Source organism: Urtica dioica, chromosome 2 (genome assembly GCF_054948205.1).
Source record: "Urtica dioica subsp. dioica isolate 48M chromosome 2, U.dioica_male_clone48M_v1_H2, whole genome shotgun sequence".
NCBI classification, from domain to species: Eukaryota; Viridiplantae; Streptophyta; class Magnoliopsida; order Rosales; family Urticaceae; genus Urtica; species Urtica dioica.
In genome coordinates, this window is record NC_142757.1 from 51,776,383 (window position 1) to 51,804,195 (window position 27,813).

Genomic DNA, 27,813 nt, shown 5'->3' on the forward strand with positions numbered 1-27,813 from the left:
CGGAAACAGACGCTTTAAATAACTCAGAACCTAATCGAATGAATCGATAGTTAACTTTATGCTAATTATAACATTTAATACACTACTAGGATTCTGCAAATTTTCTTGATTGCAGCTGAAAGAAAAAATCACTTAAATACCCTTGGGCTCGGGAAAAATAAAACTTTGAAAACAAAACTGGAAAAATTACTATAAGAGGTCAAAAATATTTTGAACATTTTCTCCTGAAGTGACGTGGTCGAAATTGGTTTGGAACATTAAATAAAATATTAGAGGCTTAAAACACAAAAAGTCGCTCTTTTTTTTAGAGGACTGATTTAAAACGAGTCTGCGCGCTGCTCGAAAATAAATCCGAAAATATTCTTTGTGCATCCAAAAAAAATTCTAAAACTTAGATCACAAAATGATATCATATAAATGAATCTCATATTAAAGTTTTAGATTAAAAAGAAATTTAGAGATATTTAAACCAAGAACGTTTTTTTTCAAAATTTGGCGGACCGGAAAAATCAGTGTATGCACTGTTTGGATAAAACTCATAAAATAATATTCATAGCTTTAAAAATTATAAAATTTAAACCACGACTGAAAAACATATGGAAGTAGACGCTGTAAAAATATTAGCTTAAAAAACAGTCATAGCTATTTTAACAAAAATTGACTTTGTCACTGCTCGAAACTTATTTCATAAACCTTCAGCCTATTCTTTTCTTCTCCATAAACAGTATTAAATCATAAGAACAAAGAAGAGTATGAAAGCACCAAGACCACAAAATTACCTCTCTAATTGAAGAAAAGTTCACTCCTAACACTCCTAAATAGGAGAGGTTTTGAAAACGGGTGGTTATTGTTTTGAGGGAAAGACAAAGTGGGATAGAGATGAATAGGTGGGAGATAGATCGTGAGAGAGTCTGGAAGAAAAGAAATAGGGTGCGCTATAGAAAAAAAAAAACAAACAAACCCTAATGTAACGTGGTTAAAGCTTCTTATTACTTCTTGTTTTTATTTTAAGAATTTTAAAATATATAATATATAGTTAGGAAACAAGATTACACGTACTCCTGATGTTACTCTTTAATATATAAGCAAATAACAAATAACTTTTAATTTATTATTATTTCTTTGGCTCTAGGTGGAACACAGTTTTCAACTTGTTGCTATATATATGCAACAGTTGATCGTAAACCAAATATATGATTTACTATAAATATATATATATATATATATATATATATAATATTACATTCGCCCGCATATCTATTATATATAAATATATAATATATATCTTTAACCATATCAAAAAGAAAATACCTAGTATATTTCCTTTTTATTTTTTTATTTTATATAAATGGGTGTGGTATTTAAATTCCACACATATAATTATATATATATATATATATATATATATATATTCTTCTTCACTCACATACATATATGTGACATAAAAAAAATACATCAATATAAAAAAAAAAAGACTTAAATCTTAATCTATAAAATTCATAACGTTATCTACAATGTTGAATTTCGGGGTTTCACACTTCGTGAACCTTGAGACGACCTATCATCTCTTCCATGGTCATGGTCTTGAAATCGCCAAATTGCTCGATCGACGTCACGATCTGCAAAAAATTTGGCGGGACGGCCCGGAGAAGTTTCTTGACGACGTAGACCTCTTCTACTTTGTCGCCCAATGCTCGGATGCTGTTGACAATCGCCGTCAACTTCATGGCAAAGTCATCCACCGACTCGCCATTTTTCATGCGAAGCACCTCGAATTCACTCTTCAAGGTTTGCACCTTCGCCTCCTTGACGCGCTCCGCGCCCATGTGCATCGTCTTGAGCATCTCCCCCGCTTCCTTGGCCGAGTCCTTCTCCGCCAACGTTAGGAGCAAATCTTCCGGGACTCCTTGATAGATGGCAGCGAGAGCCAATCTATCCGTTTGGTCGTCAACATCGTCATGCTCGATAGCATTCCACACACCTTGAGCTTGCAAGTTGACCCGCATCTTGATCGACCATGCACCGTAGTTGCTCCGCGTGAGCAACGGATATTGAAGCGTCATGACTCGCTCTCTCCCGCCCTTTTGCATCGCTACATCTGCGACGACCCGGCTCGGCGACGGCATTTGCTTCGGCATCCTGGCTCTCTGATACCACTTGTTGGATATGGTCCCTGAATCAATACATCAAAGTCATAGACACACACATAGTTTCTACAACAATAGAGAAAAATAGGAGAAGGAATTTGATTTGCAAGGAAAAAATAATTATGGAGAGATTTTCTATTCTTTTTTTTTTAATAATAAAAAGGAATTTAACAAAATTAAAACTAACAAATATGACCAAGTCTAGATTAAAATAACCCAACATTGACGGGCTTAGCCCGGCGATTCAGGTCTCCGCCGATTATAGGTCGACCAAATGCCTTGGACGATTCGCGGGGTTTTGGACACCCACAGATCCTTAGGCGAATCTCAAGAACGATGATCGTCTCCAGCAAATCTCAGGTGCAAATCTTACCGGATTTTATTCTCACAAGTCAAGTTCGACATCACGTACGCAGACTCAGAGGACGAGCTTCGCTACCACATGGGTTTGACCAATTTCACGACCGACAAGGGAAAACTGTGATAAAGAACCAAGAACGGTGAGGGATTCAAGTGTGGGTCTCCCAATACATCAGATAGAGAACCAAGAACGATGAAGAGCGGAGATCGTTAAAGGCTTTAATTTTAAGATTTAATTTTCAATTTTATATTGTTAAACAATAATAAAAAAATAAAACAAAAGAATGAATAAGAGGAAGAATACTATTTTACCCTGATTTTTTTTCGCCATCATTTAGATTTTGACGGAAGGGGTACGATTTCGTCAATGCAAGATTACAAGGGCACGGATGCTATTTTTCTTACTTGAGGAGGCATGCCAAAGAGTTGGGGGGAAATATGTAATTAATTTTTTTTAATACGAAAATAACAAGGGAGTCAGGTTTTATACTTGGTATATTAGAATGGATTTAATTTTTTATCATGTTTTTAGCAAGGATTGAGGTCCCTGTACTTTTAAAAAAAATGATATTATTTTTCATAGGATATTTGGCAGAAGCAATCGAATATTCTTATTGACGAGACTCGATCAATTTCGCCATGATTAGTTGGTCGTTCAATATATTTATTAATTGTTATGTATGCTATATGATTACATGACGTTCATAATGAAATATTAAGAAAAAAAAAAAACTACTATAGGACAACTAATCAATCATTAATACACTCTCTCATTTGATTTGCTTTAAACAACGCTACGGTGAGGTTCTACACAACGGTATATGATCAGGGGACGGAGCTACAGTAGGTTCAGAGCCTCCCAAAAAAATTATTTTACACTTTTTGTTCATTTTTAAAATAATTTACACATTTTATCTTGAAAATTTACATATTTGACCCATTTTTAAAAAAATTTATATTTTTTACTTTGAAAATTTATAAATTAGCTCCTCTGATTTTTTTTTTAAAATTAGCTTCTTCTGGCGAGCTTTTCCTGACTCCGTCTCTAGGTATGATCCTACCGTTGTAGATTATCTCGTTGCAGATAAAATAATATAGCATCACATCGAAATATATGTGTTGCTACTAATTGTCTACAACTCTACAGAATTATTGTAGAAAGTTCATTTTTTATAATTTCTAAGAAGTTTTTGAACCGTTGTAGAAATTACTATTGTAAATCTTTTATAACAAATAATTTTACAACCGTTCTAGAACCCAAAACTTGTAATAGTGCGTATTATATTGACACACACATCTAGCCAGTTTCTTATGCATGATTATCAGGAAGAATTTTTTTTAATAATATATACATTGCATAAAATACACTATAGCAATCAAGATATTATAGCTAGCTAAGATATTTAGATGTCCTTTTTTTTTTTTTTTGAGAAAAGATATTTAGATGTCTTGACTAGGCTCTTTTTCTTTTCCTTTCACTATTACATAATATGTACGTACAGATTTTATTTAATAAGTATACAGTTTACATATATGTACTACTATCATTGCCTTTCAATATTGTCAGAATTCACGTTTCACATATGCCAAAATGAAACATACACATTTTCTGTATTATTGTGAGCACTCATCACTAGCATTAGCTCTATTCCACCAAAAACACGATTTGTTCGGTGAATAACTTTCATCGAAGGCATTGATATTGGTCTTTGAATCATGTTTTTTTTTTCGTTTTTGGGATAATGATCCAGAATTCAGTGGTTAGGCCATCTTCGTTCCAGATATTTGAAGCGGACTCACGCCTTATAAAAAAAAAAAAACTCTCCGTCGAATTGCATGAATTTTTGGATCTCGTTGCGTCTTAGATAAATCTTCTTAAATGACAAGAATTTGGAGTGGAACCATCGTAAGAATTTGGAGTGGAATTTGATACTTTGAATGTTAATAAACTGTCTTTTTTACACACTTCCATTTGGTTAGGTCTATTGAAAATGTAACAATCTTTAGTTTAGTCCAAAACTATTTTAAGATCCCCTTGCCAAATGGTTTCATATCGTAAATCACAAGAATATTCAATTGTTTCTGTAAAATATTAATGCTACGAATAATGCTATTATTCTTCTTAAGATAAGGATTTTTAAGTAAGAAGATGTGGTAAAAAAAAAATTAAAAAAAAAATCCATTCTAAGTTAGCAAGTGTAAACCTAATACTCCTTGTTATTTTCATCATATTTTTTTAAAAAAAATGAGTCTTGTAACTGAATAGATTGAAACTAACATATTCGTAGAGTAGCTTAAGTTTGACCATGTGGATAAATTATTTAAAGGGTTATTAAATTATATAGCCACACAGTTATAGTGAATTGGGATATAGCCCACTTTTCGTTAATTTATTGTAAATAGTCAAGTTAACTTATAAACAGATTAATAAAATACTTATTTAATCCAGTCAAACATGTAAAAAAAAAAGTAGTTAATAGCTAGGCTGTCACGTATGCAAGTTGGCTATTTACAAAGTATTTAGCAAAGATTGGCTAATTTACAATTCCTATAGTTTAGGTGGCTTACGTAGGCAATTTTTTGCTATTTAAATGTGATAAATTGTTTATATACAACATTCGATATTTGAATTTATCGTCAAAATATATTTACGTAGTGTAACTTTGACTATTTTGCTAAAAATTTGAAACTTTACTATTTCGTTTTTCAATTAATTTTCAAATCCTTATTTTGTATATTTTTTTCTATATAAGATGTACGGCCAAAAACATTACAAGAGAGGATAATATACATTAAACGTTGATACGAATCAATATTTGGTATTATTTCCCTACAATGATTGAATCACAAGCATGAAAAAATATTAATTAACGGAAGGAATATTTAACCACTACGTAGTACAGGTACAGCAATAAGTGTAGTGAAGTTTACTTGTTTTGAATGATTTTATTATAGGGTCTATGTTTTGTAAATTTTAGTTAAATAGTCACATTGCATTTTATTTGCGCTTATTTACAAGCGTATATTTACAAAAATATTCATAAATACCAAAAAAAAAAAATTGAACTTATTTATGGGTATTTTTGTAAAAATACACTTGTAAATAAAATGCAGTGACTATTTACATAAAATTTACGAAACGTTAGTTATTTTACTAAACTCAAACATTTAAGTTGGATATTTTGCTATTATTTTGTTTATTATATCTTTGCAAAGTCGACCGTTTCTTTTCCATCGTGACCCTTCCTAAAGAAGTGCTTGACATAATCGGAGTACAAAACTTCCTTATATATCGCCTTCTCTCCCGTGGCCAGAATCTCCGGCAAAGGACCGATGACATCACAAGGCCTCGGATTCACAAATATCGGCACCGAAATTCTGTTGCTGCTTCCATTGGCAGCGACTCTGTGCTCGACGCTTCTGTACCGTCCATTGCTTATGATCTGAAGCGCGTCGCCGATATTGATCACAAGCGAACCTTTGATCGGCGGGACGTGAATCCAACTATCTCTCTTCTCGTCGCAAACGTAAAGTCCTCCGATCCCGTCTTGGAGGAGGATTGTGAGCGTTGAGACATCGGAGTGACGACCGACTCCGACGGTGAGCTCGGGGTTCGGACAAATAGGGTAATAGTTTATGTTGATTCTCTTAGAACCCATAAGCATGTTTTCCTTTTGGGAGTCTATTTCTTTCACGTTTAGCCTCTTCATTAGCACCTCAAGTAGTTTCTTGGTCACCCCTTCACTCTTCTTCATGAATTCGATGGCTTCGTCCCTGAAAATAGCAATGAATTTGTCAATATTCCAAAATTCATGTTCGTAATGCTATCAAAGACGGAGGTACATAATAAATTTAAGGGGATCTAGGTGTAAAAAAAATAAAATTTAGGAAATAAATATCAAACATAAAACTACTTAAAATAAAGGGAGATCGAGTTAGACATATAGTCAATTCAAACCCACTACGTTGAAATTCTAGTCAAATTATTTTAAAAAAATTAAAAAGTAATCAATTACTAAGACATGACACATGTATCATATAATGAAGACATATGCATACGTTAAACTATTTCTTTAATGGAGAGTAGCTATTTGGCTATTTTGATATAATTTCTTCTAAAATAAATAATTTTTTTTTCTATATCAAAGTTTAGTAAGCTTCTTAATAATTATTAAGGTATTAATAGGTATCAATTTCTAATTTTATTGGATAAATACAGAAAGTCTATTAAAGTGTACTAAACATGTACATAATAAATTTTAGGGTAATTTAGCAAAATAGCCAACTTAAACGTTGAAAATTGCTAAATAGTTAAGGTTTGATAAATATTAGATAAATAGCCATAAATGATGACGTGGCTTAATATTTACGTTTGTAAATATATAAAATTGGCTATTTACTTAATATTTACCAAACCCTCGTTATTTAGCAATATGAAACGTTTAAATTTGCTATTTTTCTAATTTTTTGTAAATTTTATTGGACAACGTAATTTTAATTTTTTTTTTTACCAATAAATAAAACTTAGATTTTTTTAGTAATCGATTTCTTTCATATGACTATTTTGTTCAAATCTATAACGATGAGAGTTTATGCTAGCTGGTTTTGAGATGCAATTTTATGAAGTTACGTACCGGCACGATGATGGCCACAAAGCCGAAGCTTCTTCCTCGGAGACGAAGAAGAGACTGAGAAAGTCCTTCCATTCCAATGCCTTCTCGGCCTGAGGAGTGAAGCTCGTGCCGTATCGCACGTTGTTCGACTCCGAATTCTCCTTCGAATACTTGTTCTTCTCCTCGGCTGGCATCCCGAAGAAACGGTGAGTCGCGGCTTGAACCCTCTCCAGAGTCTCGAGAGGAACGCCGTGGTTCACGATCTGAAAGAAGCCCCATCTCTCCGCCGCGTCGCAGATCGAGCTCGCAATCTTCTCATCGTCCGAACCCGACATGTCGATGATCGGAATCGCTTCTCCGGCCACGACGTCGTCCACGTCGATCCTCTCTCTCATCGGCTGAATGTATTGAGTGGGAAGGGTTTTGAGGCCGGTTTCGGAGAGACCCTTCACTCCAAGTCCTTTCTTGATCACGAATTCAGCAATGTACTTAGAGGTGTCAGTGTCAGTGCTGTTTGTAGTTGAACTTGAAACCATTATTGTTTCTGAAATATATGAAAGAGGTATATAATGTATTGAGAAGAGTTGGTCTCTTGTGATAAGTTTGTATATCTTTGGCACCTATGGCTATGTATATATCCTGAGACAGGCACGAATTATACAGTGATATATATTAGGTGGTTTGGTATTTTGAAACGGTCATGCCCTTGAGCAAATCTTCGTAAATAAAACCTTTATAATTGTTTCTGTAGATATTTGTTTTTTCCTAATTAATTTGATATGGTTTTTCTCTCCGAAATTTTCGTGCATTGAGTCAAGCACGAATAACATGTGTGTAGTGACTGAGTGTAGGGGGTAGTGTGACAGATATTTTTTTTTTTTAAGGCGGCTTTGTTGCAGTGGTGATTGAACTCACGACCTTCACACAAGAAGTGGTGTGGAATTACCACTAGGTTATGCTATGTAACACACAGTGCGACAGATATTGTTATTACTTCTTTATTGACTATTATAATCCTATCACTATCACTATAAAATATTTTAACAAAACTTATATGACATTTTGAATTCAACCCTTTTGAGCGCCACGTAGCTCTGCTCTAATAATTCTCTCTTTACATTTTATTGGCGACCATACTTGTGATTTTCAGATGATTTAATGTTTATGAATACCTATTCTCTAAATTTTATTTATTTATCAAATCTATCCCCCACTCTAAAATTTTATGACTATTTGCTCGTAAAATTTTTTGAAACGGTCACGCCCTTGAGCAAATCTTCGTAAATAAAACCTTTATAATTGTTTCTGTAGATTTTTTTTTTTTCCTAATTAATTTGATATGGTTTATAACTTTTAATGTCTCAAACTTAACTAAATTTTAGTCATAATAAAATAAATTATTATTTAAAGCCTCATATTTTATTTTTGGCCCCAAATTATTGAACCAACTTTTTGAGAGAGAGAGAGAGAGAGAGAGAGAGCCATGATACTTTTCTCCAATCAGACCAGTGGCGGATCCAGACTCGGAAGGCGGGGGGGGTGGCGGGGGGGCCAAAACTGAATTTTGGCCGGAAAAAAAAAAAAAAAAAAATTAAGCCTGAATTTTTTTTTTTTTGGAGGGGGCCCAGGCCTCTTGGGCCTTCAACGTGGGTCCGCCACTGAATCAGACGATATGTAAAAGCTGAATATATATATATATATATAATATAAAATAATATATATGTGTAATATTCCAAACGTGGAACAAAAGTTTCTCCCTCTCTCTCTCTCTCTTTACTTTTTTTTTTGTAATCCTCTTCTTTTATAACTTAATTAATCTTCTGTGTTTTTCCACATCTATCGTCATTTTACATTTTCATATTATATACAAGATTTTTTTTGCTTGTGCGTACAAAACTGTCCGATTCGCTTACGTTTTGATAAAGATCTCTCTCTCTCTCTCTCTCTCTCTCTCTCTGATTTCGACATTCTTGTTGCGACACTATGGGCAATTGTAGGGTGTGCACAGTCCAATCCGGTGTAAAACCGGTCAAAAAATCAAACCAAACCGGTATAAACGGTTTTAAGAAAATTAAATCGGACCGAAACAAATAAGAAAAAAAAGTCGGACCGGACCGAACCGATTACAACGGTCCGGTCCGGTTTAAACCGTTTTAGATCGGACCGTTTTGGACCGTTAGATCGTTTTAGACCGTTTTCAACCGGCCGTTTTATTTTAGCCTATTTTTAATTTATATTTTTCTTAAATAATAACCGGTCCGGTTTTCTTTTAGACCGTTTTGGACCGCTTTAGACCGCACCGTCTTAGACCGGACCGTTTTATACATATTTTTTTATTAATTTATTTATTTAAATACTAACCGCTCCGGTCCGGTCCGGTGTAAACCGCGGTTTAGACTTTTTAGACCGGATCGGACTGTTTAAAGGTTCAAATTGGACCAGACCGGACCGGTGAAATTTTAAACCGTTTAAAACCGGACCAGCGGCCTAAAAAACCAACGGTTCGGTCCGATTTACGGTTTTACCGGTTTTTTTGCGCCGCCCTAGGCAACAGTGAGAACTTTCTCGTATGCTTTTTTATTATTACTTTAATATTCACTACTACAAATTTGGTTTTCTGATGCGCATGACTATTAGATGCGACTAGTCGCATCTAAATGACTTTCGGGTACGACTAGTCGCACCAGTATGTCAACCAGAAGTCCAAAAAATTTCGCTTAAACTATTTTTTCTTTTGAGTATCAGGTGCGACTTTTCGCACCAGATAGTTAAAAAAAAAATTAAGTGCGACAAAGTCGCACCTGATTGTTTAAAATTTTAAGCGGACAAATTCTCTCCCTTATTTTTTCATTCAGTTATGACGTGGCTTTCTGATTTAATTTTTTTTTAATATCATCCGATGCGACTAGTCGCACCGGATAAGTTATCGGGTGCGACTAATCGCACAGGAAAGAATCATCGGATCCGACAAAGTCACACCTATAATTTAGGTTTTTCTATAAAATCAAATCTTCTGCACTTCGTCTTCTCCACTGTATTCGGCCGTTTTTAAAAAAAAGCTCTCTCTCGCGATTCTACTCTTCTCCGGCCTCTCCACCACCACAAACCACTACAACGACCTTCACAACCACCAACGCCTCTCCACAACCATTAAAGCCACCCCAAAACCTCTCTTACAGCTCTCTCTCTCTCTCTCTCTCTCTCTCTCTCTCTCTGAGACCACGACCTCCGCCACGCGACCTCTCCACCGGTATTTCTCCGCCGTCGGCCCTTCTGCGACCTCTCCACCGGTATTTCTCTCTCTCTCACTCACTGAAATTGTTGTTGCTTAAACTCAGGATGTCTCTCTTTCTCCCTGCCTCGCAGCCTCGTCCCGAGCGCCTCCGAACCTCGCCGTGCGCTCAGCCCCCCGCTGCCAAGTCTCTGCAGCGCCGTTGTCCGTGTCTCCGTCGTGGCCTGCTGCCTCTCCGGCGCAGGCAAGTTAGTCCTTTTTTTCTGTTTCAGTATGTATATATTGTATATATATATATATGCCTCACAGCCTCGTCCCGAGCGCCTCCGAACCTCGCCGTGCGCTCAGCCCCCCGCTGCCAAGTCTCTGCAGCGCCGTTGTCCGTGTCTCCGTCGTGGCCTGCTGCCTCTCCGGCGCAGGCAGGTTAGTCCTTTTTTTCTGTTTCAGTATGTATATATTGTATATATATATATATATATATATATATATATATATATATTGTATAGAGTTTATTGTATATTGTATATATGTGTAATTAGTATATTGTATATTGTGTGTTTAGTTTATATGTGTTAGGAATTAATTTGTATATTGTGTTAAGTAATTTTAATTGGATTAGATTAGTTTTAATGTGTAACTTAATTAGTATTAATTTGATAATTTCACATTTTTAGTAATTTGGTTAAGTTTAATAATTCTATTAGTTTAGGTTAAAAGTTTAAATTGATTGTAACTTAATTAGTATTAATATGATATCTTCAATTGTTTAATAATGTGATTAGTTTAGGTTAAAATTAAGTTTTCATTATTTTTTGACATGTTTTGATATAGTTTGTGATATAGTAATATGCTTAGGTTAGTGTTTAGTTTAAATTTGTTTTGTTTTAAATAGTTTTGATTTATTGTAATTTAGCAATTAGGAATTGTAATTAGTCTACTAATTACATGAATAGGTTGTTTAGTTTAAGATTAGTTAATGAAATTAAAATTGTAATTGTAATATGCTACTTTGAAATTGATTAGTAATTGTAATTGATAATTTCACATGTTTAATAATTTGATTAGTTTAGGTTAAAATTAAGTTTTAATTGTGTTTTGTGACATGTACGTTTTGATACTTTGTGACATGTTTAGTATAAAATTAAGTTTAGGTTAAAATTAAATTAATGAATTTGTGATTAGTTTGGTTTAGTTGATTCAACATGAAATGAAATAGTAACTTTAAATAAGAAAAATATGTTTGAAGGCGCGAATTAGAACTCAAGTCGAGGATATTCAGCAACAAGCAGCGGAGTCAGGCCAAACGTTTGACATAGACCAGGTGGAGCAGTATGCGATGGATACTATTCTCGGGCAACGTCAAGATTGGTATGTCGGGATAGGTCCCTCGATCCCGATATCCTCGTATCTCTTGACTCAGGCTCAGGACGAGAGCTCGTCATCGAGGCGCGTTCCAGATCCAATGGTTAGCGAGCTACAAGCAGCGTTAGCCGCACAACAGGTGTGACGACCCGACTTTTCGGACCGTCTTACTTATCTTACTTTTTAAACTTTAGAAAATTCGTTAGAAAACTTGGAGGATTTTTTATTAAACGCATCGAAACAAGGGGAACCAAAACTTTAAAGATCTTAACAACAAACACTTTATTTTGATTTATTTTGGTCTTCTCAAATTAATTTCTTATGTGTTTGTTGTTTTATTTTTTAAAAGAGTTTATAGATCAAAATAAAGTTTTGGTTCGGATTCTATCAAAATCATTTTTAAAACACTTATTGTGGTTTCAAAAATTGTTATTTTGCATCGATTCTTTTTGGAAAAGTTAGATTTAAGTGTCTTCTATCTAAATATTTAATCGAAAAATATTTTATGAAATACAGAATATTTTCTGATTATTTTTAAATCAGTGCACAGACCTGAGACCTATTCCCGATTTTCAGACTTTAAACGTTTACTGTGGATTCAACAAATTTGGTTTTGCGTTGATTCTTTTTGAAAAATTTAGGTTTAAATTCGCTCTATCTAACCCTTTAATCGAAAAATATTTTTATCAAATACAGAATATTTTCTGATTATTTTCAAAACGGTGCGCAGACAGTTTTTGACAAAAATTTTAAAGTTAGATTTTAGCACTTCTTTTATTTTTAATAAATAGTTAAAAACTTATTTTGGCCGTGATGCCTTTACAAAAAGTGATTCAAATTATGTTTTATACGTACTGTAATTTTTACAGAAGTTTTCTCAGAGTTTTAATTTTTCACCGAAACCCTAATAGCCAAGGGTATTTTGGTAATTTCACTTTGAAAGTCGTTTTTGAAAATTTTCAGAACCTGAGTTGTCTTTAGAACTTCTTCAACAGTAGCTTAATAATTTTTTTTCCATCGATTAGGTTCCGAGTCGCGTAGCTTTTTCGACCCATCTAGTTTTCTCGAGCCGTCATCGACCAACGGTCGTAATTTCCGAAACGAATGTGAGAATAATCTCACTACAACACAGATTAGTTCAAAAATATATTAAGTATTATCTGATCTGAATGAGTTTATAATATTTTTTTGAATTTGTTATTGTTTGATTGTTTGACATATGTGTGTTATGATATGCTGAGTTTATGATCATATGATATGGTATGATATGGTATGTTATGTGATGATATGATATGGTATGGTATGTTTTGTGATGATATGATATGGTATGGTATGTTATGTGATGATATGTTATAAATTAGATTACTTATATCATGTACTTTTTCTAGTCATGTTATCATGTTTATTGTATGTCATACGTCATTCGTGCATGTAACCAAAAAAAAAGTGAAAAGATAAAGATAAGCAAGAGAGTCGTACCGTCTCGAGCTACGGAGGTCTTAAGAAGAATTTCTCGAGCCGACTTACGGGCCCAAATGGGGAAATTTCTCGGGCCGAGGCCCTAATAAGTTTATAAGATAGAACGAAGTGTGGGACCTTGCAACCCCATATCTTCGTCTCTAAAGTGTGCACTGAAATAGGTACGACTACCCTAGGGGCACCCCGAATTAAAAGTTGATAGAATCAAGAAAAAAAAAAGGATCAAGTCACCGTTTAGTTTTAAAATACTAATAACCGGTTCATGCATTGCATTACTCTTTTTATTTTGTGAGCTTTATATTATTCTCGCTGAGCGTAAGCTCATCTCTTCGAAAAAAATATACGTCTGTGTTGTAGGTAAACATCTTACAAGAAACTGAGCAGGACGGACTAGCGGCGTCGATAGCGAGAGGGTTGGGTCATGGATTCCATTCACGAATTAAGTCTTCCGCTACGAGTTATTAAGAAATAAAGTTTAAAGTTTTGTTTTCGTTATTAAGAAATAAGTCTTCCGCTACGAGTTTTTAAGAAATAATTTTTAAAGGTTTTTATTTTCATTTATGTCGAAGTTTTAAAGAGTTTTATATTTTGGTTAAGTTTTATATCTTGGATTATGTTTTAATAGTTCGCTACTATTTTTATTTTAAAATTAGTATTTCATATTTTTCAATTTTGGTTAAGTATTTTTCTAATTAATTTGTTTTAAATGTGATCTTAATTTTTCTTAATGTTTTATTTCTTTTTAAGATCTTTAAAGTTTTGGTTCCCCTTGTTTCGATGGGTTTAAAAAAAAAATCCTCCAAGTTTTCTAAAGTTTAAAAAGTAGGATAAGTAAGACGGTCCGAAAAGTCGGGTCGTCACAATAAATAAGCATCGATGTAGTCGGTTTGGCCTTACTTTATCTCATATTTTAAACCCATTTTAATTTTGCGTGTTTTTATTTAATTAATCAATATCTCAATTACCATAGACTTAATTCGAATTACTAGTTAAAGTAGTTCACTCTGATATTTGCTCATTTTCGTGGGATCGATAGTCATATTTGTTACACTATATTACTTGATTAGATGAGATGTTCACTTGTGTTGGTGAAATTATCTTAACACAATTTAAACTAGTAATAATTCTGATGGGAAATATGTCAGTATCCAGTGAGAACTTCTTTGAATTGGTCATTGGCCATTGAAAATTTCTTCAAATGGGGGCCATTATTGGCCATCGGGCACGTCACCTAATTGAGGTTTCAAATTTACTTGTGGGATCAAATTGTCTATTTGTCAATATCTCAATTACCATAGACTTAATTCGAATTACTAGTTAAAGTAGTTCACTCTGATATTTGCTAATTTTCTTGGTACGGTAGTCATATTTGTTACACTATATTACTTGATTAGATGAGATGTTCACTTGTGTGGGTGAAATTATCTTAACACAATTTAAACTAATAATAATTCTGATGGGAAATATGTCAGTATCCAGTGAGAACTTCTTTGAATTAGTCATTGGCCATTGAAAATTTCTTCAAATGGGGGTCATTATTGGCCATCGGGCACGTCACCTAATTGAGGTTTCGAGTTTACTTGTGGGATCGAATTGTGCTATTTGTCAATATCTCAATTACCATAGACTTAATTCGAATTACTAGTTAAAGTAGTTCACTCTGATATTTGCTAATTTTCGTGGGATCGATAGTCATATTTGTTACACTATATTACTTGATTAGATGAGATGTTCACTTGTGTGGGTGAAATTATCTTAACACAATTTAAACTAATAATAATTCTGATGGGAAATATGTCAGTATCCAGTGAGAACTTCTTTGAATTAGTCATTGGCCATTGAAAATTTCTTCAAATGGGGGCCATTATTGGCCATCGGGCACGTCACCTAATTGAGGAGTGGAAAAAGCCCGATCCCATTTACGAAAAGTTTTTGAGTTTACTTGTGGGATCGAATTGTCTATTTGTCAATATCTCAATTACCATAGACTTAATTTGAATTACTAGTTAAAGTAGTTCACTCTGATATTTGCTAATTTTCGTGGGATCGATAGTCATATTTGTTACACTATATTACTTGATTAGATGAGAAGTTCACTTGTGTGGGTGAAATTATCTTAACACAATTTAAACTAATAATAATTCTGATGGGAAATATATCAGTATCCAGTGAGAACTTCTTTGAATTGGTCATTGGCCATTGAAAATTTCTTCAAATGGAGGCCATTATTAGCAATCGGGCACGTCACCTAATTGAGGTTTCGAGTTTACTTGTGGGATCAAATTGTCTATTTGTCAATATCTCAACTACCATAGACTTAATTCGAATTACTAGTTAAAGTAGTTCACTCTGATATTTGCTAATTTTCTTGGTACGATAGTCATATTTGTTACACTATATTACTTGACTAGATGAGATGTTCACTTGTGTGGGTGAAATTATCTTAACACAATTTAAACTAATAATAATTCTAATGGGAAATATGTCAGTATCCAGTGAGAACTTCTTTAATCTGGTCATTGGCCATTGAAAATTTCTTCAAATGGGGGCCATTATTGGCCATCGGGCACGTCACCTAATTGAGGTTTCGAATTATCAAATATTTACCAAACATTAGCTAAATAGCAATTTCAAAGTGTGATTATACACTTAATGGATCTTAAAAAATAGCACACCACTTAATAAATTGTTGTTATCACATTTGACTACTCCTCCACCACCGACTTTGACTTCGACAACTAGGTAGTCCATTTTTGTTACATATAAATGATTTACTTTGGATTAATAATTTTTTTAGGAAAAACGATTTATTATTATGACATTACTGTGAAAATTGAAATAAGGTCGACAATACAACGATTTCTTGATTTGATGTCTAATTTTTGCAAATAAATATTCGTTTAAAAGTTAAGAGAAATATTTATTTAATAAAAAATTATGTAACTAGCCAACTAAAACGTTTGTGATTACTATATAGACAACGTTTCGTAAATTTTAGATAAATATGCATAAAAATGACGTGGCCTAATACATGAAAGTGGCTATTTACCTAATATTTCCGTTTGTAAATATATAGAAATGGCTATTTACCTAAGATTTACGAAACGTTGGTTATTTAACAATGTCAAACTGTAAATGTGGCTATATACCTGATGGAACTTTTATTTATTAGTACTAGAAATGATTTAACCAAAATATTTAATTTAAAATCTCAAAATCATGCAGAAAACGACGCTGTGTTTCTTATTTCTCTCTAACTTGTCCGAAAAATCTTGAACCCCAAAATTGTTCAATTATCCTAAAAAAGCCTCGTAACTCATTAAACACCTATAAAAATAAAGAAAACTAAAAACTAAACACTCGTTTCGATTTAATAGTTCACGATAAATTTATCATGTATATGAAATGCACTTATCAGCCTGCTTGGCGAGAAGAGGTTCTCGTTATGGGACACTGGCTCGTAGCTTGGCGAGAAGAGCTTCTTATCTGTGTTTGTCATTCGACTATTATTTTCCTCTTTAAGTGAAAACGACGGCAAACCATTTTACATTTTTTTTTTTTTGGCGTAAACATGTTTTGACTTTTTTATTGTATATAGTTTCATTTAATATAAAGAAAAAAATTTCTGAACATTAAATAAAATAAAAATTCATGAAAGATTTTAAAATATACTCTTAACTTTCGAAAAAAGAATTAAAAATACCCCAAAATATAAATAGAATTTCCAAACAAAATTTCAGTACCACTTTTTATTGTGGAGAGCGAACACGAAAATTCCAATTTCAGTACCCATAGAACGAGGTACGATCTAGAACACGAAAATATTATAATAGCCTGCGTAGTTCCAAACATTTTGTGATAGTAATCTTTCAACCGCGTGGCTCAACTTTATAGTATTTTAAACATACATAGGACATGCTCTACACGTCATTATGTACGTTGTTTGTCTTGATAAATGGAGAGAGTAGGTATTCTTTGACTTGCCTTAACATATTATATCAGCAATGACGCATAAGAAAAACTAATCAAAGCCCAATAAACGACTATATAAACAGTCCAAGATCTCAACACAGTAGAGCACGTTTTTTTTTTTTTTTGGGTTCATGATGAGTGAAGAAGTGAAGCTGTACGGTATTTGGGCGAGCCCTTTTAGCCGGAGAGTGGAAATAGCACTGAAGCTGAAAGGCGTTGACTACAAATACTTTGAAGAAGAGTTGACTAACAAGAGTCCATGGCTTCTTAAATACAACCCGGTTCACAAAAAAGTCCCGGTTCTGGTCCACAACGAAAGAGCCATCGCTGAGTCTCTTGTCATCGTTGAATACATTGACGAGACTTGGCCAAACTGTCCCATTCTTCCCAGTGACCCCTTTGAAAGAGCTCAGGCACGCTTTTGGGCTCGATTCATTGATGAAAAGGTAATGAATGTATATTAATTTAATTTAATTTAATTAATTTAATCATCTTGCGTTGAAAACTACGTAGTACTTTAGGTACTGGTTTCCGATCAAAATAAATTAATTTAATTAAATTATTTTATTTTTAAATAAATATCAATTCTTATTAATTTAATAAAATGATAACATGATTCATTTTGATTTGAAAAAAAAAAACACAGAGAGGATCCGGAGTTAAATTTTAGTTTTAGGCTTAACTTTTAAAGTTTATATATTTCGGGTTTTGACAGTACGGGTTTATTACTATTTAATTTCGAGCTTAATTTGGGTCTCTTTGACTTGGGAGGAAATTTCGCCAAATCCTTGTTTAATTTTAGTTTATGCTGATCATTCTATGAATATTGACTTTCAAAAAAATTCGAGCTTAATGAATGTATATTAATTTAATCATTTTGCGTTGAAAACTACGTAGGACTTTAGGTACTGGTTTCCGATCAAAATAAATTAATTTAATTATATTATTTTATTTTTAAATAAATATCAATTATTAATTTAATAAAATGATAACATGATTCATTTCGATGGGGAAGACACCAAAAAAAAAAAAACAGAGAGGATCCGGAGTTAAATTTTAGTTTAGGCTTAACTTTTAAAGTTTATATTTTGGGTTTTGACAGTACGGGTTTATTACTGGTTAATTTCGAGCTTAATTTGGGTCTCTTTGATTAAGGAGGAAATTTCGCCATATCCTTGTTTAGTTTTAGTTTATGCTATTGCTGATCATTCTATGAATATTGACTTTCAAAAAAATTCACAAATATCGGTATTTTAAATTGAAATTATAAAGAAGCCTTAAAATTCTAAATGAAACTGTTTATAAAAAATAAAATAAAAATAAAAATAAATAATAAAAAAAGCTGGATCAAGCCGAATAAAATAAACTAGAAAAACAAACCTGTAAACATCAAGAAATATAATTTACGAAATAACTTTCTAGAAAAATTATAGACATCCGTTATTTTACGAAATAAAAAAAAATAGTTAATAGTTCACTGGGCTTGTGAGTTCTAAATTGGCTCGAGTATTCTTTTATTTGAACAATAACTTGAAACATATATTGTATGGTAGTGGGTAGAATTGTCATTAATTATGCAGTGGAACTTCTCTATAATTAAATTATATTTTTTATAGACCATTAAAGATAGAGATGTAAAATTATCATTTTAAATTAATAAAATCGTAGAAATTTGGACTAAACTGAAAAGAATATCATAAAGTTAACAACAAAAATATGAATTTTAAAACTCCGGGGAAGTAGTGGTACCTAGGATAGCCTAGTGGTAATTCCACACCACCTCCTGTGTGGAGGTCGTTGGTTCAATCCCCACTGCCTAAAAAAAAAAACAAAAAAACAAAAAAAACAAAAAACAAAACAAAACTCCGGGGAAGTAGTATGTTCTCACAAACAGAAATAGCTCGCTTTTATAACGATCTAGGGATCAAGTTATTAATTTTTTTTATTAATTAAGCTCCTAAATTCTTAGGAAGGAACCCTCACTAGGACGTAGCACAAGTTTAATTTCTAATTTGATTTATTATTCTAACCAAGCACATGTTCTTTAATAAACAAAATAAATTAAATTAATTATGATATTCTCATCCAACTCTAAAGCCTCAATTACTTTCCAGTGCCTTCCCACGCTGTGGACAGCGTGTTGGGGCAAGGAAGAAGATCGCGAGAAGAACGTTTCAGAAGCGACAACGCTTTTGAAAGTCCTAGAGAACGAAGTCAAAGACAAGAAGTACTTTGGAGGCGAGACCCTCGGCCTCGCAGACATCGCGGGGAATTTCGTCGCCTATTGGCTCCGAGCAATCCAAGAGCTCTTCGGAATCGAGATCTTAAATGAAGAGAATTTTCCCGAGCTATGTCGATGGAGCAAAGAGCTCGTGAGCCACGAGGTCGTCAAGCTATGTCTGCCTCCGAGGGACGAGCTCAAGGCTATCTTTCGAGCCCGCATCGAGGGTGCTTCGAATTCCTCCAAGTGACCGTTTTTGTATGAACAAATGTGGTCCAAATAAATCACTATATGTACCTTGTTTGTTATGTTGTACTTGACTTTTCACTTCTCTATGGTATTAATAAACGTCTCTTGTTATGATTTGGTATTTTTGAATAATTGCTGCAATTTCTAGAGGGCAACGAATATTATTCCAAATGTATTTTTTTTTTCTTTCATACAAAACTCCCAAAATTTGTTAAACTAACTAAAACAATATTTATATTAAGATTCTTATAAAACGAAAAATAAATAATAAATTCTTATAAAACGAAAATATTAAGATTTTTAAAGTCTAGTTCAAAACAAAGTTCGAAATGCCGTTTTCGACACCATTTCGAGTCTTTTGATTTACGAAAAGTCAACAAGCCGATGGAAAATCGAACGGAAAACATGTGAAAAATGGAAATTGATTTACCGTATTCAAATGTCGTTTTCCATGAAAAACCGACAAGCCGATGAAAAACCGAACGGAAAAAAATGTGATAAAAATATATATATATACATAAATACCTATATCTTTAATTTTTAATTTGTAAACTATATGATTCTTAAACCACGTATGATGTTTATGATAACATTCAATAAAAACAAAGTTTTATAATACTTGAACATTATTATACATAAATACCTATATCTTTAATTTTTAATTTGTAAAATATGTGTGTTTCTTAAAATATGAATGACGTTTATGATAACATTCAATAAAAACAAAGTTTTATATTAGTTGAACATTAATATACCATTGAAAATATTACAATAAGACAAGAGTGGTTGTTTGATTATTACTTGATTATTAGTTACAGACAAAACAAAACAAAAACTACTGAGATATATGTATGATCGTAAAAGTATTATGTCATTGGTGACATTGAAAATTAGCTAAACAATATTAACGTTATAAGATAAGAGTTGGCTACAACAAGAAAAAAATAATAAAGCCCAGTACAGAAAAAGCCCATTAAATGTTTTGACCTAGTTGTTTATCCGATTTAGATCAGACTTCATAAACTTTCAACAACATAAAAAAAAATGACAACAAACCTGAAATTAGGAAGAAATTCGTTGATTGTCGCTGAAATCGTGTAAAGTTTGTACTCCGCCGTGTCGAAACGAAAGAGAAACGTCCGATTGTCGCCAGATTAGAGTTCGTCTCCATCGCTCTGAAGGAGAGCCCGAAAATTGTCCGTCTCCACCGTTTCTCTCGACTTTCTTCAAAACCCCATGAATATAAATGATTTTTTTCATTAAAACGAACGAACACCAGCGGCCATTTTTTTGTCGAACATCGTGTCGTTGTCGGCGAAGTTAGAACGAGAAAAACAACAACATAGCTTTCTTTGGTCGTTTAGTGGACGACACCGGCGCTGCCGCCGAAAATCGGCGAAAGTCGCTGACATTTAAAATCCTGGTTCAAAACACCACAAAAATAATGAACATATAATTTTAAAAATTGTCACAAAATCACGAGGTAAAGTATTTCGATATTATAAGGGTAATGTAACAAACTAATCAATCAAAAATATGGATTTTGGAATTTAGCCCAAATTTGATTAATTTTATAATCCATTCATTAACATATATAAACGGTGCATCCATATTTCCCTTTCTTCTTCGAACTAACAATTATGCTTACTAGTCCATGTTTCGTTAGATGTGAATAAAAAAAATCACATGGCTAAAGTCTTGGGATTCCATTTTATTAACTTATACACGCAATAAATCAATTATTCACTCTCTCTCTCTCTCTCTCTCTCTCTCTCTCTCTCTCTCTATATTTTTTTTTTTTTTTTGAAAACGAAAACTGTATTATTGATGATTTTGATAAAGACAGAAATACAGAATTTCGAGCGGAGATAAACTCCTACAAATAGTTGATACTGTTTAGATAAAGAGCACGAAGTAATCGAAAGGAAAACTAAAACTCCTGAGAGACAAACAGTACCAAAGATGTCGAGATACATCTGACGGGATTCCTCCCTCGCCCTCCGAAAAAGGAGAACTAGCTTGTTGGCTGGTTCACCAAAGAACCATTATTTTTTGGGATGTTTAAGCCCGATGATTCAAAAACCATGACTTCAATGAGGTCTTTAGCGTCCTTAATTTCTTCACGCCTCCCTTTTACAGTTTTGTATTTCCGCTGAGAACGAGAAGTCTTGGTTTGGCCGAGTTGGGTGCAAATCGTAGCTTCCCCTGATAACAGCCTACGTTTCTTAGTAGACGAGTCGACCAGCAGAGGAACTGGGCCGAAAACAGACTTGGGGCGGGTATGGGCCATATCAGGAATAAGGATTTTTTTCCCATGGGCTTTCTGTTCAGTTGAGGGTGTGATTGCAAGCCCAAGAGGCCCAGCTCCCTTAGATTCTTCCAGCAACATAATGGGCTTCCCAGGCCCAGGGTCAGAAGGGCTTCCTGAGTCAGCTACAGCGCGATTTTTTGGGGAGGGAGAGCGTTCGTCAACGCTTTGAAGGAGGGCCAGGGATTGCGGGATTGATGAATCCGAGGAAGAAGGCGCGCGATTTCCTGGAGTTATGGCTGAAGACTCGGAGAATCCGGGGTTGAAACAGGTCGCGGAAAAGATGGGATTGGCACGCGAGATCAGCTGCGAAGCTTTCGGCGAGGAATTCGGCAAAAAATCTTCCGGCGAGTGATTCTGCGATGGCTCTGTCGGTGAGTGATTCTGTGGAGAAGCTTCCGGCGAGTGGTGCTGTGGAGGTGCTATCGGCGGAGAGGATGGCTCGCGGCGGTTTGGGGGTTCCGGCGTGAAGGTTGACGCGGCTTCCGGTGCATCGAAGCAGGAGATGCGTGCCATTTCTGATCGAAGCCAGGGTCCGAGTACATGGCGAGGAATTCCGGACGAGTCGGGGACAGTGATTGCCGGGACTGAGCAGGAGGCGAGGTCATGGCCGATAATACCACAGCCATAGCAAAGAAAAGGTAATTTTTCATATTTGAAAGAAATCCAGAAATTCTTTCCTGCAATCGGGATATAGCGACCTGGAAATATGGGCTTTGATAGATTATGCTTCATTCTGAACCTGAAGAAATCCTTGAGGATAGAACAGAAAGAAATGTCCCATTTCAGCTCAGAAATGTCGCCTCCGGAGCAGGCTAATCTGGTGATGTTTTTCTCAGTTCGGGCTTGGAGTGGAACACCATGGATGCGGGTCCAGAGGTTGACGGAGGTGAAAGCACAGTCTTCCCAGCGCTCCGAGTCCGGCCAGGGCTCGAGGAGGAGAACACCACCAGTGAAGCACCACGGGCCTTTTTCAAGAAGTCGAGCGCGCTGCTTGGTGTCGGAGAATTCGAACCCAATGAAGAAAACGCCGTCAGATTTGTCGAGGAGTTTCGAGCGCCAAGTCGGTTCTCCCCACCATAGACGGGAAATGATGGTTATGAGAAGTTTGAGGGTTCCTATGCGCGGGGCAATAACTTTACCAACCGCTGCAGAGGATCGGGGATGTGCCGCCGAGCGAGATCCACAGCCGCGAAGAGTGTCATCCCATTCTTCTTCGTCCATCCTGAGCGAAGCGGTTTGGTTGACGAGGTGGTTTACATTAGGGGGAGGGATTGGGCTAGCGTTTGGGTTCATTTGAGAGTGATTTTCAGGGTGAGAAAAGCTCACAGACAGGGGAGGGCTCATCAGGAAGCTGAGAGCAATTAAAAAAAAAGTTCACACCTGGTTTTCGCCTCTCTCTCTATATATATATATATATATATATATATATATATATATATATATATATAATTCTTCTTCTTCTCATATTCGCCTTCAAATCGTCATGTTAAAAATAAGGGTTCATTAAGAAAATAAGCAACTTAAACGTTTATTATTGTTAAATAGTTAACGTTTGGTAAATATTAGGTAAATAACAAATTTCATGTATTTATTAGCAACTGCCATATACTAAGGCACGTCATCAATTATGACTATTTACATGAGATTAATCAAATGTTGGCTATTTAGCAATATCAAACGTTTAAATTGGCTATTTTCCTGATTTTTTGTAAAAATAATTGAAATCTTGTAGCCTATTTTACTCGTTTATTATATTGATTAATTTTGGTATCTAGCGAGTACTGTGAGGACGGACAAATTGATTAATGGCTTAATGAATCAGCCAAGTATACTCCTTTTTTACAAAAGGTCAAAATATTTGCTATACAAGCATTTAAAAAGCAGATAATGGGCTGTCAAGAACGTAGAGATCGAAAAAAAAATCCAAATGTCGCTATTAAAACATTTTCGTCCGAAATCATTACTAAAGATTTTATGGTAAATGCTTATTGATCTAAAAAAATCATATGTAAATTATTAATTATTTTTTAAACAAACTTGAAGCTTTGATTAAATAATAAATTTAACGTTTCGAGTGACTTTTTTTTTTTTTTTGAAAGATAGCTCGAGGCTTCTATTAGAGAGAGGGTATATTACCCAAAAGTACAAATTTCGAATATCTTCTATCAAAGAAGAAAAAATCCCCAAAACGATAGAGATTCAAAACTAGCAACAATTGAACGCACATCATGTGTGGACTTCCGACAAGAGGAAGATCGATCACACTATCAATCGAGCACAATAATGACTCTTTCCAATTACCCTTCGAGGTTAAAGGATGAACCAAAACGCTCGAGGACCTCTCGTCATAGAGGAAGACGTTCGAGAACCTGCACCACCAAAATACCAACAGAGGACTCGAACTAAACATCCTAAAGAAGTCAAAAACATCTCTAGGACACCAAAACCACCCAAGAATGGTGGACAGACCAACAAAGTCTAGGCTACTAACAAGCCATCTAAAAACTGAATTACAACAGAAACCAAAAAAGCCCCACCATCTAAGAATCATCCCCCAGAACCCATCATGAACCCACAAATCACTAGCTACCCCATACAGGAACGACCCCCTAGAGCCGAAAGAAAGGATTGGTGTTGGTGGCCTACGTTTGATAGCAAAAAGACCCTCACCGCGGCGAACAGTGGAACCGGTATCGGCGCGAACAAACAGGGGCGAAACACCACCAAAGAGAGCGGAATCACAGGTGACAAGTCGGCAACTGACTGTCCAGCCCGTCGGGGGCAGCGACGGTGCCAAAAGGCGCCGATCTAAGGAGAAAAAAGCCACAACGAGGATCTTCTGTACTTGATGAAGACGACGGCCGGTGAGAGACTTCGAGGCAGAGCGCCAAAGGTCCTTCTCCAGATCCGGGGACGGAGAAGAGCTCAGGTCTTCGGGGATGGCGGCCACCACGATGGTATCTCCGGTGGCGGCGGGGTTCACCAGCGGGACCATCTTAGGTCCACCCATCGGAAGGATCCGCGGCTCTGCATCACCACGGCGACCTGCAAAAAAAACCCAGCTAGAGAAGAGCGACCTCGGCGTGGCCAAGAAACTTTGCCGGCGAAGGCCAACCGGCAATGGACAAGCGGGAGAGATGACCGGGCGCCGGAGAGTAGAAACAAGAGAGGGAAGATTTATTTGAGCTATAAAAATAAAACCCATTGGGGGTACAACTCCCCCCGGGTCGGAGGCACACCGTTGGTAAGACCAGCGGCGGCGACCAGACACCCAGGGGGGGTTAGAAGAAAGCTTGAAACCCTAGGCCTGTGTGGGAGAAAAGCGTTTCTAGAGAGAGAACGGGAAAGGGATTATCCGTAGAAGATGACATAATATTGAGGATTATGTTTCAAGTGACTTATTAGTATAATTTTTCATATAATAAAATAATGACCGTTAAAATTTTATATAAATTGATATTATATAACCTAACGACTAATATGAAATGTGGTCCATAAAGTTAAACTGTTTCGAGTGTATATATGTTTTATTTAATTAGTTTATGCGTTGAATTTTATTATATGAAAAATTAATTATTTTTTCTTAAGAAACCAAAAAAAAAAAATGAATAGGTCAGGGACCAAAAAAATTCAAAAAATAGGTTAATTGACTAAAATAGCATAAACTATTTACGCCATAACATCCAATAATTTATACAATTTTGCGATAGTGTAGGCTCAATTAATATTAGGCTGACATAACGTAATGGTCCTTAACGTTATCACATATGGATTTTGATAACCGTGGAGTTTGTCTCGTTTGACTTTCCATTAACATTATCCAGATTCATTTCACCATTCAATTTCATTACATCCGTGATGACGTACGCGAAGACAATAAAAAACTAATCAAACCCCAATAACGCGTATACAACTATACATACATATAATGAATGTGTATGATATGTATGTATATATAAGGGTTCAATCAAGATAGTTGAAGAGTAGAGAGTTGGGTTCATATTCATAATGAGTGAAGAAGTGAAACTGTACGGCTTTTGGGCTAGCGCTTTTAGTCGGAGAGTGGAAATAGCACTGAAGCTTAAAGGCGTTGACTACAAATATTTTGAAGAAGACTTGTCTAATAAGAGTGCTTCGCTTCTGAAATACAATCCGGTTCACAAGAAAATCCCGGTTTTGGTTCACAACGGAAGAGCTATCGCTGAGTCTCTTGTCATTGTTGAATACATCGACGAGACTTGGCCGAACTATCCCATTCTTCCTAAAGACCCTTTTGAAAGAGCTAAGGCACGCTTTTGGGCTCACTTCATTGATGAAAAGGTAAGTATGTTGAAAACTAAGCTTGAATTTCCTATAATCCCTTTTGCTTAGTTAGCAAACTTGAATATGTTTTGATGTTTTACAACTTGATTTCGGGTGATTTGGTATATGAAATTAACCATTTTTCTACATGAGATTGATTACAAGCTAATTTGATTGATTGAACATTGAAGAGAGTAAAAAAAAAAAAAAAAAGTAGGGCTCATAGTCATAGTTTTGAAATACATTATAGATTTTACTTATTAGGCTTCCTTTTTCAAGGGGAAACTTTGTCTCATGTGTGATTCGAAGCCATAAATTAAAATTATACGTGTTCATTACTTGGTATTTTAGATTTCACTATGGTCTTTTTTTGGACATTTAAGCGTAAATAGCCTTTAAACTACTATATAATTGGTATTTTTGCCCCTAAATTAAGAACAAGTATAAATAGATCATATGTCAACGGTTTTATAGCATTTTATTTTTATTGGATTATTATTATTTATAAAACTAAATACTCAAGCAACTTAAGTCAAATTCACAAACTTAATTACTTGTTTTGTAACTAACTAGGAGTCTCAAAGGTTATGAGTTTTCTTTAGCTCCCAAACCTTAGAAATGGCCTCACTGGGATGTAACATATTTGCGCTTTCTATTTAGTTTCAAATTAACAAAAGACATTACTTTATTAATCATAAATTAAAAAAAAAAAAAAAAAAAAAAAAAAAAAAAAAAAACTCCTTACGCTTAATTTGACTCATGACATCAACTTTTTCAGTGCCTTCCTGCGTTATCGACAGCGTGTTGGGGCAAGGAAGAAGATCGCGAGAAGAATGTGGGAGAAGCAACCGCGTGTCTAAAAGTCATAGAGAACGAACTCAAAGATAAGAAATACTTTGGAGGCGAAACCATTGGCCTCGCAGACATTGCCGGGAATTTCATAGCCTATTGGCTCAAACCAATCCTAGACGTTTTTGGACTCGAGATATTAAACGAAGAAAGCTTTCCGACATTGTGCCGATGGAGTGAAGAGCTCGTGAGCCATGAGGTCGTCAAGTTGTGTTTGCCTCCGAGGGACGAACTCAAGGTTGTCTTTAGATCCCTTCTCGAGGGTGGTTCAAAATCCTCCACATGAATTTAATATTTTCTATTTGCAAACCATAACTTATATTGTTGAGTGTGACCAGCCTTTTGTTTTAATGGTATGCATAAATGCGATTCAAAAACAACTAGCTTGTTTAATGTGACGGCTTGAGTTTTCTATAATATTGATGAGCTTCTATAGATTTTGGTTTTATTACCAATTATTTTTCTTGAATATTTAGAGGGCAACAATTATTGTTACAACTTCTTTCTTTTGGTTTGGTTCTTATAGCAACATAGTTACGTAAAATGAGAAAAATAGTCAATCTATTGCAGTAAAACACATGGTGCGTGTGCTTTTGAAATTTTTGGGGGTGAATGAGAAAAACATTTTGTTGTCAAATAAGTCCTCAAATAACTAGCACATGATTATTTCCTTTCTTTTAGGGAAAATAACACATATATACACTGTGTTTTAGTAA

The 27,813-nt window shown here is 34.8% G+C and overlaps 4 protein-coding genes and 1 pseudogene across 6 annotated transcripts in view; 3 read left to right on the plus strand and 2 right to left on the minus strand.

Moving 5' to 3' along the window:
* The window catches only part of LOC149405464 (uncharacterized), a 7,138-nt gene extending 5,000 nt beyond the window's left edge, over positions 1-2,138 (minus strand). Inside the window, exon 1 of the mRNA XM_089607833.1 lies at positions 1,548-2,138. Coding sequence (XP_089463959.1) covers positions 1,548-2,138 — 591 coding nt within the window. The remainder of the gene's footprint in view (positions 1-1,547) is intronic.
* A 3,567-nt stretch (positions 2,139-5,705) lies between these two features.
* Positions 5,706-7,656, minus strand: LOC149405465 (feruloyl CoA ortho-hydroxylase F6H1-3 pseudogene; annotated as a pseudogene). The gene is made up of 2 exons (XR_016295573.1): positions 7,142-7,656; positions 5,706-6,281 (listed from the first exon to the last, which is right to left on the minus strand). The product of XR_016295573.1 is annotated as a feruloyl CoA ortho-hydroxylase F6H1-3 pseudogene (transcript).
* Positions 7,657-17,252: 9,596 nt separating this feature from the next.
* Positions 17,253-19,746, plus strand: LOC149405466 (putative glutathione S-transferase). The gene is made up of 2 exons (XM_089607209.1): positions 17,253-17,611; positions 19,280-19,746. Exons 1-2 carry the CDS (start codon positions 17,297-17,299, stop codon positions 19,634-19,636), a joined length of 672 nt encoding a protein of 223 aa, XP_089463335.1. The 5' UTR covers positions 17,253-17,296; the 3' UTR covers positions 19,637-19,746.
* A 2,312-nt stretch (positions 19,747-22,058) lies between these two features.
* Positions 22,059-23,302, plus strand: LOC149405467 (uncharacterized). Of its 2 annotated transcripts, none has more exons than XR_016295528.1 (2): positions 22,059-22,584; positions 22,783-23,302. XR_016295528.1 is itself a non-coding variant. In XM_089607211.1 (2 exons), exons 1-2 carry the CDS (start codon positions 22,550-22,552, stop codon positions 23,241-23,243), a joined length of 546 nt encoding a protein of 181 aa, XP_089463337.1. In that variant the 5' UTR covers positions 22,059-22,549; the 3' UTR covers positions 23,244-23,302. The 2 variants fall into 2 exon arrangements, 1 of the variants encoding a protein (XP_089463337.1); XM_089607211.1 differs by having other exon boundaries at positions 22,733-23,302.
* A 2,582-nt stretch (positions 23,303-25,884) lies between these two features.
* Positions 25,885-27,566, plus strand: LOC149405468 (glutathione S-transferase U8-like). The gene is made up of 2 exons (XM_089607210.1): positions 25,885-26,266; positions 27,027-27,566. The coding sequence occupies exons 1-2, from the start codon at positions 25,955-25,957 to the stop codon at positions 27,381-27,383; spliced, it is 669 nt and encodes a 222-aa protein (XP_089463336.1). The 5' UTR covers positions 25,885-25,954; the 3' UTR covers positions 27,384-27,566.
* The last annotated feature ends 247 nt before the right edge of the window (positions 27,567-27,813 follow it).

Excerpts from the sequence above, each read along its gene's own strand:
- LOC149405466 (XM_089607209.1), top strand. The coding sequence starts at position 17,297 with ATGATGAGTGAAGAAGTGAAGCTGTACGGTATTTGGGCGAGCCCTTTT. Across the intron at positions 17,612-19,279 it reads CTCGATTCATTGATGAAAAG|TGCCTTCCCACGCTGTGGAC; the intron begins GTAATGAATGTA and ends ATTACTTTCCAG.
- LOC149405467 (XM_089607211.1), top strand. The coding sequence starts at position 22,550 with ATGGCCGATAATACCACAGCCATAGCAAAGAAAAG. Across the intron at positions 22,585-22,732 it reads ACAGCCATAGCAAAGAAAAG|CTCAGAAATGTCGCCTCCGG; the intron begins GTAATTTTTCAT and ends GTCCCATTTCAG.
- LOC149405468 (XM_089607210.1), top strand. The coding sequence starts at position 25,955 with ATGAGTGAAGAAGTGAAACTGTACGGCTTTTGGGCTAGCGCTTTTAGT. Across the intron at positions 26,267-27,026 it reads CTCACTTCATTGATGAAAAG|TGCCTTCCTGCGTTATCGAC; the intron begins GTAAGTATGTTG and ends CAACTTTTTCAG.